This window comes from Haemorhous mexicanus, chromosome 11 (genome assembly GCF_027477595.1).
Source record: "Haemorhous mexicanus isolate bHaeMex1 chromosome 11, bHaeMex1.pri, whole genome shotgun sequence".
Classification (NCBI taxonomy): Eukaryota; Metazoa; Chordata; class Aves; order Passeriformes; family Fringillidae; genus Haemorhous; species Haemorhous mexicanus.
In genome coordinates, this window is record NC_082351.1 from 19345119 (window position 1) to 19358131 (window position 13013).

The 13013-nt window shown below is 41.6% G+C and overlaps 1 protein-coding gene across 1 annotated transcript in view; it reads right to left on the reverse strand.

Annotated features, from left to right (window-relative positions):
- TAFA4 (TAFA chemokine like family member 4) overlaps positions 1 to 11168 on the reverse strand; it is a 42088-nt gene extending 30920 nt beyond the window's left edge. Inside the window, exons 1-2 of the mRNA XM_059856950.1 lie at positions 11035 to 11168; positions 7929 to 8044 (exon numbers count right to left, since the gene is read on the reverse strand). Coding sequence (XP_059712933.1) covers positions 7929 to 8044; positions 11035 to 11114 — 196 coding nt within the window. The 5' untranslated portion in view covers positions 11115 to 11168. The remainder of the gene's footprint in view (positions 1 to 7928; positions 8045 to 11034) is intronic.
- Between the last annotated feature and the right edge of the window lie 1845 nt (positions 11169 to 13013).

The following is a 13013-nucleotide window of genomic DNA, read 5'->3' on the forward strand; positions in this document are numbered from 1 at the left end:
GTAAATTGCATTTTGCTGAGGGCAGCAATTTTACTCAATTTCTAAAGAGTGTCAACACAAAGTTGAGGGGTCTTTTGTATTTCCAAATAAAATATTAAAAATAGTGTGTGGTAGGGGGAGAATATAGCCCATCTGTCACAGTATTTCTGAATGAAATATCAAACTATTGCTTTTTTCTATATAATTCAAACAACATTGAACATAGATCTGATAATAAAACCCATTATATTGTCTCCATATTTCTGAAACCTTGGAAGAGGAACAAAGGCTGAAAAATTAACTCTATGCAAATAAATTATTAAACTCAATTGTCAGCAGCCATTCCTAAAAACAGACAGAGTTGGACACCCAGCCAAGCAAGTGACAATCCTTGCAGAGCAATGAGACTCTCTTTTAACAATGTGCATTTAGAAACACTGAAAATAAAATTATCAGCTACATTTTTGTCCTCAGTGACACAACAGTATTAACTCTAATAGAGTGCCTGCAGAGAACAGCAAGGACCTCTTTCTGCATTCAAACTCTTTTAGATGAGAAATTTCAGTTGACTTAGTTTTGGTTGGGTTTTTTTTTTTCCTTTATTTTTTCCAGCTGGAAGAAAACCAGCATCTGCTGAAAGGACTCACTGGACAGAAATCATCAGCACAGCCACAATTCACGCCAGACACTCGTGTTGCTGGGGTGAGTTAAGCCAACTGACATCATGTGCTCTTCTCTCAAGTTATATTCTGACTTGATTTTAGTATTTTCAATAAATTATGTTTTCTAAAGACAAATCTGACAAAATTTAGTAACAAGTGTCAGTGCTGACACACAGTCTCCAGATCTTTCTGTTTGATCTCCTCTGAAAAGGGCTTCTCCTCTGCATGGCAAGTCAGCTGAGATTTCATGTCCCTTTCAGAGACAATCCAGGGACACCACAAGCAAGGAAGATCAGTGTCTGCTCCCTATCAGCCTTATTTCCTGTTATGCAGAAGGAAATCTCCTGGGAAAAGAATGGAAGCTGTAGAAGATGGGATATACACAGCACAAAAGATACTTTAAGGTTTTACACCCAATCTGAAAAGAAAATGAACCCCAAAGTTGGGGTCATTTACGAAATGTGCACCTCAGTACCTTTTGATTTTTGCTTTACAATCATAATTTTGTTTTTGCTATCAGGCAAAATCAGCCAACGTGATGCAACACCCTGCAAACAGCTGTTAACACACCCCAGGTCTGCTAAACACAGAGCCTACCATTCCACCCTAGCTAATCTGTGACTGTTTGTGGAAAAAAAGGCATCAAAATAAATCTGTTTATTTCAAAATATTCACTGCATCTTAAGATGCTACTTGAAGGAAACATAGGATGCAAGCAGGAAATAAAGCTAAGAGAACTCTTGCCTCACATTTACCTGGTCATTATTTCTCAAAATAACAACATAGATCAGAAAACTAGTGACCATTCATGGACTGCAAGGCATATGGATGATATCCATATGGAGAAAAAATGGATGGAAATAAAGAAAAGAAATCAATAAATAAAAGCAGGCCAAACACTAAGCAACAGGACTGGTGATCCTAGAATTTTCCACTCATAACTTCTGGCATTTCTGGAGCTATTGTTAAAGATTGCCACCCTGGAAGATAATGAATGTCAGGTGTAGCTTCCATCTCCAGTGTGATGAGGAGAGATTACCCAGCTGAAGCCTACAAGACATCTTTAATCTCCTGATTTAGAATCCATTGTCTGCTATCAGTTGTCACTCTCCTGAAGGAATGCAAGAATGCTGCCAAACACTGAAAAACAGCAGCAGCAAAGGGCTACCAGCAGCAATCCCGAGGTGCTCTGCCAACAAAACACTTAAATGTTAGTAAAAAAAAAAAAAATCCATCTCCAGGTTCTTCCATTATTAATTAAACCTTTTCTGGTTTCCAAGAAGAAGTGCTTGCTCAAAGATGTCCTTGAAACCAGGCATATCAGCACCACAAACTTTCAAAGTTAAAGTTGAGGGGCAGCTGCTTGGAGGGAGAGCACTGTGCTTGGCACCAGAGCAGAGCTGGGCACTCCTTGGAGTGGAGCAGACACAGGTGGCGCCTGCTTGATGCTACAGCCAAAGAAGACAACAGATCTCCTGCTCTTAAATACAAGGAGAATATTTTGTACCCACCCACCCACAGCCAGGTGGGCAAATGAAAGCCACCATGGAGAGCCAGCCCTCCCTAGGCAGCCTCTGAAGCACCCTTCAACAGGCAGCACAGACAAGAACAGAGAGCCTAAATCTCCAGAAAGTGCTGCCCATTTCCATGGGCATTAGGTCAAGCCTGGGCACCCATTTGGGATGAAAGGCCTTACAATCACACTGAAATGGGACTGCAATTCTGGGGCAGTCTCTGCCCTGCTGTCACAATCAATGCAACTGGAAGGGTGTGGCAGTGCAGCCCAGCCAGTGAGCACAGACCTGGGGATCAATAAAAGAACAGACCCTAAAACAGTTTCCATCCTTCAAAGTGGCAGTGATTTGCCAATGGTGAATGCTGTGAGTGACTGCTTTTACCTTTAATAAAATCATAACTATGAAGTTTAACTTTTCTGCCAAGACATATCCGGAGCGGGCTGGAAACTAAATCACAGAAGAATCAAACTCCCACTTCAGTGGGGTCAGGACTTCATCTTAGGCAGGTCTTTTAATCATTTCAGAGCAAGGAACATGATGCAAGTCCTTTACATCTCAATCTTTTGCCTTCATCACTCTGGCATCCATCCTCCCAAGGACTCAGCAGGCTGACCTCCATGGAAACCCAGAACAGAGCTTTTTGTTGCATCACTTCACTCAAGTGAACACCAAGGGCAAGATCTTTTCCATTCTACTTGTGGATTTACACTTATCCAACCATTTCTGTCTCACACTAGCACAAGACCATCCCTTTGCAGTGTAATATTTTTTTCTGTTATCAGATCTAAGTTTGGGAGAAGCAGATTTGAAAGAAAAGACACAAAGAAAGCTTTCCTGGTTAGAATTTTGGTCAATGGAATATAAAGATTATCATTTACAGCAGGTGGCAGCTATGTAAAAAAAATGATGGTGTCAATGTAAAATGACAATATTTTCACAAGCTTTCCCCTATGGCTTTAAAAGAAGGTCACTTTGATACTGCAGGAAAGATCTTGGTATCAGCCTTCTGCTCTACAATTTGACAAACTGGGCTTGACCATTTGTATTAAATGAGACTCTCTCCTTTTTATTACACAATTTCCCTCCCACTTTTGAAACAATGACACTTGAAACTTGCACATTTACCAGTTTGTCTGTAATTCTCTCCCTCCCACCCCTCAGCTCCCAGGAATACACAAATGTTTGCACATGCAATCACATTCCACACAGATAAAGTGTGCATTCCTGGAAAATGACACCAGAAGCCACATTTGACCCTATACAAGGGTAAATCAACACTGAATTGTTACTTACTGGTAACATAGCTATGCATCTAATTTGAAGTCATTGTCAAAGTCTGTCATATATATCAAAAGCTCTCATTGTTATTTAGAAAATAAAAAGGAAAATAAATATTTCTTATGCTTTTTTCTCCTCAAAAACAAGTACACCAGCAAACTTCACATAGAGAATTCTGCTCCTTTTTGTCTTAAAGGGAACCTATTTCTCAAGTGAATTGCCTTCCCTACCTTATTACTTGAAGAGATTACAGTCAGGGCTGTATATTGTAGCTACCCTGTATTTAGAAGCTGGGTAATAAACCACATAAATAGCACACTGAATAAAACATTAAGACATAAAAGGAGTTAAATAGAACAAAGGGCTAAAGCTTATTGTGCAATAAGCATGTCTGACCCGTGGAAATACAAAGGACTCATAATTCTAGTTAGCAAAATGCAGAGTTGGGATTTAAATCAGCAGGAAGCCGGCGGTGGCTGAGTGCTGGAGCCCCTTCCACAGCCTTGCAGGGCCCTCTGGTGGAACCAGGAATCCATCTCATGGCTGCCCAACAGCACTGCCCGGAAAAATGATGCTCCAACCCCAAAATAAAGGGAGAACAAGCAGCATGGGTTTTCCCCAGTTTCTTAAAAGCAGCAATATTTCTAATATAAAGCTGCATTTTTCAGCTCTCCTTTAAGAAGATTAAATCCTGGAGCCTGCATAAGTAAGGAATTTTTCTCTGACTCCAGTGGGAACAGTCTGTCTATAAAGAACTGAAAGTAGAGAAAAGGAGTCCTTAAAATTGTGGAAAACTGCAGTAATGTGGAACATTCTGCCCAAAAGTTTAGGCCATTCAGCAAAGCTGGAAGCATTGCAGGTGAGCATCACCACATAAAACAGTCTCAAAAAAGCCAGGCTGCACCAGTAATTCATGGCAGAAACTGCTCAGCTGGCTGTGCCAGCTCAGGGTCTGCAGGGCCAGCCCTCACATGAGCTGACCTGACAAAATGTCTTTTCAATGCTTCTTCATTTGTGACTTTGAGCAGTCAGGTGGAAACAAACCTTTTCTGGTACTAAATGTATGTTGCTTCATCCAGAACAGCATGGAATTGATTATTATATTGGTATTAGGTACTCAAGAGACTGAAATACTGCCCATTTTTTAAAACACAAAGAAGTAAAATTGGTGCTTATGCTTCCCTTAGTTATTGTCAGGGCAAAGGAGAAACTCTTCAGAAAGGCATTCACAGCTACAAAGTCAGATGAACATTCTCATGTTTCTTCTCCACACAGCTATACAAGGAGGAGGAAAGGCAAAAGGCAGAGGAGGAATTTTCCTTCTCATCACCATTAGATCATTGAAGATGCTGTTTGTGCAGATTATTTTAGCAGCATCTTCAATGATCTAATGGTGATGAGAAGGAAAATTCCTCCTCTGCCTTTTGCCTCTGTCAGTCAAGGCAATTACTGTTCCAGTGAAAAACAGGCTGCAGTCTCCGAGCTGAGCTCAAGATCCAAACTGCCCCAAAGCAAGGCAGGACTGGCTTGCAGGATTGAACATCTCTCCTCTGACAGGTATTTCAGGTGAGTATTTCACAGGGCAAAAGAAAGAACCAGGTCTGTCTTACACTTCATTACAGGGAAGAGCCTCCATTGTCAAAGGGATTTCTCAATGCCATTCTCTCCCACTTTTCAGGAGCAGGAAGGCTGTTGGGGCCATAAGATCCAATCTCTATCCCTACCTGAATAGGACAGACAGCTGCTAAATGTGATTTTTTCAGGCACCATCTAGCATGACCTAGGTCATAATTGTCTTTTCCCAGATTAGGCTCCTTTAAAATGGCAGTATTTTGAAAAGAAGAAGTCGATTCCCACTTTTCATCTTAAATTCTCTTGTCTGCTCTTAGTTAATAAAGTTTCTTAGCTGTAATGAGTACACACTTATTTAAAGGTGCTGATGATGTCAAGTAAATAATTTGAAACACACTGATTGTCAGGAGCAGACACAACCTGTTCTCAAAAACCAGCTCCTCTCAAAGCATCCCTCATGCCCCCCAGCTCAGCAGTACCTGTCAGGGGACAGCTGCTGGACCTAAAGGACAAAGCCTTTGCTGAACCCAAGGCTTGGATTCACCCCTCTAATGTGCATCAGGACACTTTACTTTGAAAAATGGGAATGCTGCCTATTGACTGCAAAAATTTTATCTCAATTGCTATCCAAGAACATGCTAATTTGTATGAAATAAATGAGGCTAATTATTTGCTTTCCACAAAACAGGCTCTGCTAAAAGCTCTGAATTATTTGTTTTCCTGATGAACAAGGCAGCACCTTGCTCACATAATAGATTCCATCAGAGATTTGATTATCCATTAGAAGGTCAATCTATGATAACATGGGGCTGGGAAGTGCAGGCCCCTTGAGAACAGACCCTAAACCCTCTGTGGTGCCAAGAGTCAGATTTAGGGAGCTGGAGAATCAAAAATGGGATCACTGCTTCATCTACCACATGGAATCAAAGTAGGATGGGGGTCACTGCAGTGTACAAAGGAGGGAAATTCATATTTGGGGAAGAACAGGACACCACAGTCTAAAAAGGTGCATGAAGGCTCCAGCTTCAAGAGGAGCCGTTTGAAAAACAGCTCCACACTTGGACCAAGCTATTGATGAGGAACAGAACCTTCTTTTAGCTCACTAGAGAAATCACAGCACAAAAATATGCCTAAAGTCAACAACTTGACTGTGTTTGTGGTACCTCTTTGGCAGGGTGGAAAGAATCCCATGTGTCAATTTAAGGTATGCTCTCAAGCGTTCTGAAATTTTATGTAAAAAATATTGTCATGATCCACATAATACACTGTGTTCATCATACAAACCCACAACACAAGATCACTGCTGCCTTATTACAGGTATTTCCCTTAGGTACACAGGCAAAGTGCATCTTGAAAGGACAAAAATAACATTTCTTCTGACATGACCACTCCCCAAACGACAAAAGCTGCAGAAGGCTCCTCTTCAGGTTTGCCTGCAGAGTCAGCTCTGGAATGCTCTGCTATCAACTTGGGACTGTCCACAGACCCCCTTCCTCATGGAAAGGACACAACTAATTCCCAGAGCAAAGCAGCAGCGTGGGTCATCCTCCATCACTGCATTCACTCCTCAGGCTTTTGCCTCCCAATGCAGTTACTCTCCACAAACTGTTGCTGTGTTTTACAGCAAACAGAGTGCTGCACAGCCAGGGAAAGCAGAGCTGGTGATGGGGGAAGGCAAGGAGGAGGTTTTGTAGCTCTCAGAGACACAGCAGCTACATGCAGATCAGTCAATCATGCTTGCCAGTTCTGGAGACATTTTGGTGAGCACAGGAGGAGCCTTCAGCTCCTGCCTAGACAGCCCCTGGAAGCAGCCAGGAGAGAGATCAATAGCTTGTCTCTTCTGGAGGATGGAGCCTCTACCAAATGCATCCTCACTTCCCAGCCCCGAGGGGAGTGGATGCTAACATTAGACCTGGACCCACAGGAGTCTGTCTCAGAGCTAAGAACATTGCAGATGGATTTGAGGAGCAACACCTGATTCAAGAACAGGGCCACATCACAAAGGACAGCACCTGCAAGAATCCCCAAGCCAGCATGAAGCTGGCTATGGTGCTGAGAACAGACCCATTGTGGGGTTTGCAGCCAGACTTTTGATATCTCCTGAAGAGCAGCACTGACAGAGGGTATTTTGTTACCTTACCTCCCTCTCTAGTGGGATCAAAGGTGGCACATTCTCAGCACAGCTATCCCATTTTATTTAGGACTTGCACTGATACCTTCACATTAGCACGGGTACATCTTCTCTTTCTGCTTTCAAGCTGATGTCTGAACAATCCTACCAGAGATGTTGCTACACAAATCCAGGCTGGAAGTCAATCCAGCTTGTTCTGAGCTTTTTCTGGTATTTATAATATGATAACACATGGTGCCTGGTAAGTATTTCCCTACTACAATAGCACATCCCCTTAAATGCAAGTTCTTTGTTTTCCTCATTATGCCAGTCAGGAAAAGGAGGAGAGTATCAGAGGCTGATCTAAGCACAGGTCAGAAGTTGTGTCAGTCAGTGAAAGAACTGGCTAACATGAGTCTGAGGGCTTCGATTTATTGCCCACCACTGCTGTAAAGTCAGCTGATAACAACAGGATTAAGAGGGTGAAGATAAAGATACATTTCAGAATGTTTTTGGATAAGGATAAAGCAAAATGACACAAACAAATGCCAAAGACCTAGCAGTCATGAAGTCACTCCAAAAACCTCCTGGGGAGCTTCAGTACATAAATAACTAGAGAAAAGCCATGAAAATTTACAATAACTCTTTTTTTTTTTTCCCTTGTTGGTGGTGTATTTTTAACCTATTGCACTGATTATAACATGCTGTCAACAGCCTCATCAATTATCCATTGCTAGAAAGTGGGCTCTAACATGCTGCAAGTGGTATTAATTGGTCTCAGTAGCACATAATGAGTTTAAAAGCTCCTACCTGTGTGCCCCCGGGGATGGTGACTAGAGGCGGACAACAATTTACAGCAGACCATTAACACATAGAGCAGAAAGAGCCAGTCAGACAGAAGCATTGATTTGGCACAGAATCTCATCCTGGAGGCAGAAAAGGAAGCAGTTGAGTGAAAGAACAATGCAAGTAGGGAATAACATAAAAACGATGTGGGGAAGGAAAAGCTGAAGGGAGCTGAAGAATAACTAATGTGGGTTATTGCAAGGCAAACTCACAAAATCATATTCATTGCCTGGTTGGGATCAATTCTTTGTTAAGGACATTTTATAATTAGAAGCAATGTCTATCCCACATCACACTACCCACAAACACGTGTTTATAATAACACATTATGAGTGCCATGCAGTTCTATCAATCTGAGATTAGGGATGGGTTCTTTTGTCTTTTATCAAGATCCAGCTACATTCAAAGTTAAACATACACATTTATGAGTTGTGCTACTGTTTTTAAACTGCACCTCCCCCAATAACAGAAAAAAAATGTCACTTTTACTTAACACTTCTCAGGACCTGTTTACTAAATAAATATATACTATAATAATTTACTGTAATATATAATTTACTGTAGCCCTGCACAGTTCTGGGCTGGGTTTCCCCAACACACAATATCTGGGAGGTTTCCTGGAGATCACCTGGTTTGCTGAGGATAAAACACTCATGAAACAGCACCTCAAACATGCAAGGACCCCCTTCTCTGCCTGGGGGTTGGAAACTGCATTTCAGAAAACATTTGCTCTAAAGAAGGTGTTGTTGCTCTTATTCATGTTATTCTTAGAAGTAAGATCCCAAATCCTCCATCATTTTTCTGCAAATATATGCAATTAAATCCCTCAATAGCTTATGTTATGCCATTCATCATATAGAAAGAGAATCTAATCATCTCTTTAAACTGAGTTATGATGATTTATTGCTTGCATGATACATAAATGGGCGTTATGTACTTGAACCCTTAGATACTGTGTTCCACAATTTCAGCAAATTCTGCAAGCAGGAATGCATCAAATTAATTAAAGGCAATTTATAGATTTGCATAAATTGAAGCAAAAACTGTTTTCATGGCAGTGACGTTAGTCTGCAGTTAATCAGCACGCTGGGATTTGGGCAAGCCTATCACGAGTTTATTTACACCAAAAGGTCCTTTGGGAACTGCTTTTCCTCTGCAGATTCCAGTTCTGAGTCTTTTCTAAAACAAAAATTATCTGTATATCTTGAAAATACCTAAGATTAGTCAGCTAACCCAATGTTTAAGTGCTAAAGAAACAAATTAAAAAAAGAAATCCCAAGCAACACATGCCTTGGACAGCTCTGCTGCCACAACCAGGTGACACACTTGGATGTTGTTTAAATTTGGTAAACATCTACCAATGAAACCAAAACAGAGGCCATGTTTTCTCACTTCAAATTGCTCACACAATTTTCCTTTTCACATTTTGCAGAACAATATTTTTTCTCTAATTGCAAATGTTGATAAAGCCCAAACAAATAAAAAATGCACTTATTAATAGCAAAAGTTAAGAGACCAGAAGCCTGCTACGAGTAAATATATTTTAGCAACAAATTCTGGTTTACGCTGTAGAAAGAAATACATTGGTGCAAATCCCAGCACCTTCAGCCTACTTTTTTTTTTTTAATTACATAAATATTGCAAAAAAAACAGCTCACCATGTCTCCAGATTTCAAAGAACTAAAATTATATATCGAGAAGCCACACTTTAAGCACTGATTTGGCAAGAGGGTACCTGTTCTGGCTTTAAGAAGATTCTCTGTTTTGAGCCCAATATGTTTCCACACTGAATACAGGAACAAAACACCCTGCTGGCCTTTTACAGCTGTAAACAGTAACTTCTGCAAGCGTGAATCAAGCCAGAAGATAAAGACATCACTGCTCCTCACCCACCCAATAAGTGCCCTCTTCTGGAGCTCTCCCAGGCTAATTCAGAGCAGCTGAACCAAATTCACCTCTTGCATGCAGCTGAACCCATAATGTCACTGCAGCTAATGGGATTGAGTCACTGTGAAACCAGCATAAATGTCACTCTTGCTGTTGGTCCAGTATTAGCCTACGAAAACTGCCTGGTAAGTTCTAAAATCACTGTACCATTTCAGATTTTGGCCATCCAAATCTTTCCCAGGTGACTGAATTTCTTTTTTTTTTTTTTTTCTTTTTTTTTTAGGAGAGAGCTGAATTTAACCTTAGCTTTCTTGGCCTCTCCATGAGAAACACACAGGTTACAGCTCATGAATAGGATGTCATCATCCGCTCAGCTTCCAACCCCATCCCTCTGTTGCCCTAAATGCAAACACTCAGATCTGATCCAAGCACCACCCCAGCTCTGGTGTCACTCTGATGTACCACCATGAAGACACAAACCACCCTCCAGGTTTCCTGTGGAATTTAACACCCCAGCTCAGGCACTCTGAATGTGCTATTTCTGGTGGGAGCTGGTGGAAGGGGCAGGTGTGATGATGGACAGGTCCCAAATCATGCATCATAGGCTCAACAGCTATGTTCCAGTACTTTAGTGGACCCAGGTGTTCCCACCATTACCAGTGCACGAGCAAAACTGGTCTCAGTGGAAATAATCTTGTTCTGACCTATTTTCAAAAGTTTTCCCCAGCTGAGTTTGACTCTTTTGAGACATTAAACAAGGAATGTGAGACCAGGGCTCATCAGGTTAACAGGGTAACCTCAGCCCTGAGTAAGAACATTCAATTCCAGGAATAAGGGTATCATCACAAAACATCCACTTGGTCATATCCAAACTGAAAGGCTGCTAAAAGCATCCAGAACCATCCAAAGGACACATCTGCAGGCTTTAGTCTGCCTTGCAGGTAGACAGGACACAAGTTTTCAGCCTGCAAATGTAAAGAAATACAAGAGGATCTTTGAAAAGGCAGAGAAAAAATGAAATTTGGCAGACAGATGCAGCAAGGGGTGCTGAGCCCTTCAGCGTCAGTGGGCTGCTGCTTTCAGAAATGTCAAGCCTTCATTCTCTATTGGATTCAAGTGGATATTGTTGCTAACCAGAACAGAGAATCTTCAGTGTCATTTGAAAGATAAAAAGTGCTCTTACCTTGGGGACTTTGCAAGAATTTTGTTCCAGTCAAACACAATTATTTCAGTGTGTTTTTCATAGTTATTCCAGATTCCCATTTGCAGCAGCAAATAAGCCTTTCTGCATCTCAGAATTTTTCCTTCACTTCGGGGACCTAGAAAGAAAGCCACATTACACTGCAATTAACGTCTGCAAAGGTGCTGTAAAATACATCTTTGTTACCAAAATCTTAGTTTCACAGTGCCATCTACAGTGCAATCCGGGGCAAAAGGCAGCAGGTTTATTTCTCTTTTCTTTCTGAGAGCACAGAGAAGCTGTGGTGAGGCAGCTCTGAGGCATCACTTTATTAACCAAAGGCAGAGTTTGCTCTACATGGGGTTGCAAACAACGTGAGCAGCTCTCTGGGGTCTCACCACCACGTGCCCTCTGTCCACCAGCTGGGAAAGCTGAAAGGTCCAAGGCTGCACCACAGTGCAAACACATTTCCACATGGTTCCATGAAGCCTCCAGCAGCTTGAAGCAGAGATTATTAAAGATAGTGGGGAAAATCTGTCACTGTCTTCACAAAGATTTGGCCCAGGCCCTGGAGTCTGCTTCAGCAGAGAGGGTCACATCCACAGGAGAGTGTCTGGAATTATGTATTATTGCACCCTCTGACCCTGCTGCCTCTCCGGCTTCCAGCATCACCTCTCACATCACCCAGCCCATGTACAGCCACCTGGTAAGTTCTAAAATCAGTGTACCATGTCAGATTTTGGTCATCCAAATTTTGAGGTGGTTTTTTTTTCTTTTTTTCTTTTTTTTTTTTTTTAGGAGAGAGCAGAATTTAACCTTCACTTTCTTGGCCTCTCCATGAGAAACACACAGGTTACAGCTCATGCTGTAACCCAGGAGTTACACTTTGAAATCTCCTCATGGAAGCACTTTTACAGCAGCTTAAACATGCTGCTGTACATGTTCTGCAGAATGAGGAGCTCAAACACTCAGTTTTATAGACACTCAGGCCTCTTTGCCTTTGCTGTTTATATTTGTTCTCTCACTTCCATCCCTGGGCACAACTTGACCTTCTGCTACTGAAAACATGACACTGAGCAATTTGTGAGAGTAATAATAATGTGGTCTTCACCTAGACAGCAATCACAACAACCTTTTCTTATCTTACCCACCATTCTTTTCATCCCACTCCTCCTTGGATCAATTAGAAATTTGCTTTTAAGAAACAAAATTACAGCACCACGCTGGAGGGCAGAGCATGTCTGGGGTCATAAAAGCACACAGGCACCTTTCAGAGCTCAGGACAGGAAAGCCCCTGGCTCAACACCCTCATGGAATCACAGAACCTTCCAGTCACAGGTTGGAAGGGACCTTAAAGCTCATCTTGTTCCAAACCATGGGCAAGGACACCTTCCACTGGAGCAGGCTGCTCAAAGCCTTATCCAACCTGGCCCTAACAGCTCCTTTTTGTTCAGAGTGCCATGAGAAAATAGAGTAATTGCTGGAATTAAAGAGGTGCCAGGCTAGCAATCTATAATTAATCACATTTTGCTCTCTTTGCTTTCCAAGGTGGAGTTCCAGGGTGAGCCAAAATCAGCAGTTCTATCAGATCAGCACTGGATATCAAAACAAAATGTAGGCAAAGAGTTGTCTGTAGAAAAAGCACTACCATCCTGCATTCATCCTTTCTTCCACAAATACACATAAAATTTAAAATAAAAATAAAGCAACTGTGTGCCTCAAAAGACCTATTAAAAGAAGCAAACAAACAGGATTTTCAATAGAGCATTGACTGACTGGAATGGTTATGTGGTACATTTTTACCCATTTCATAAGAGGACAGGTAGATAAATACATTCTTACAGTGCTCTTGTAGAAATCAATACTGCAATACACTAACTTGGGGTTTAGTGCTTATCTCTTCCATAATTTTTATTAGAGAGGAAAATAAAGCCCCGTGCAGATGCATCTACAGGTAAATACAAACATCAGTGTAAGCTGCT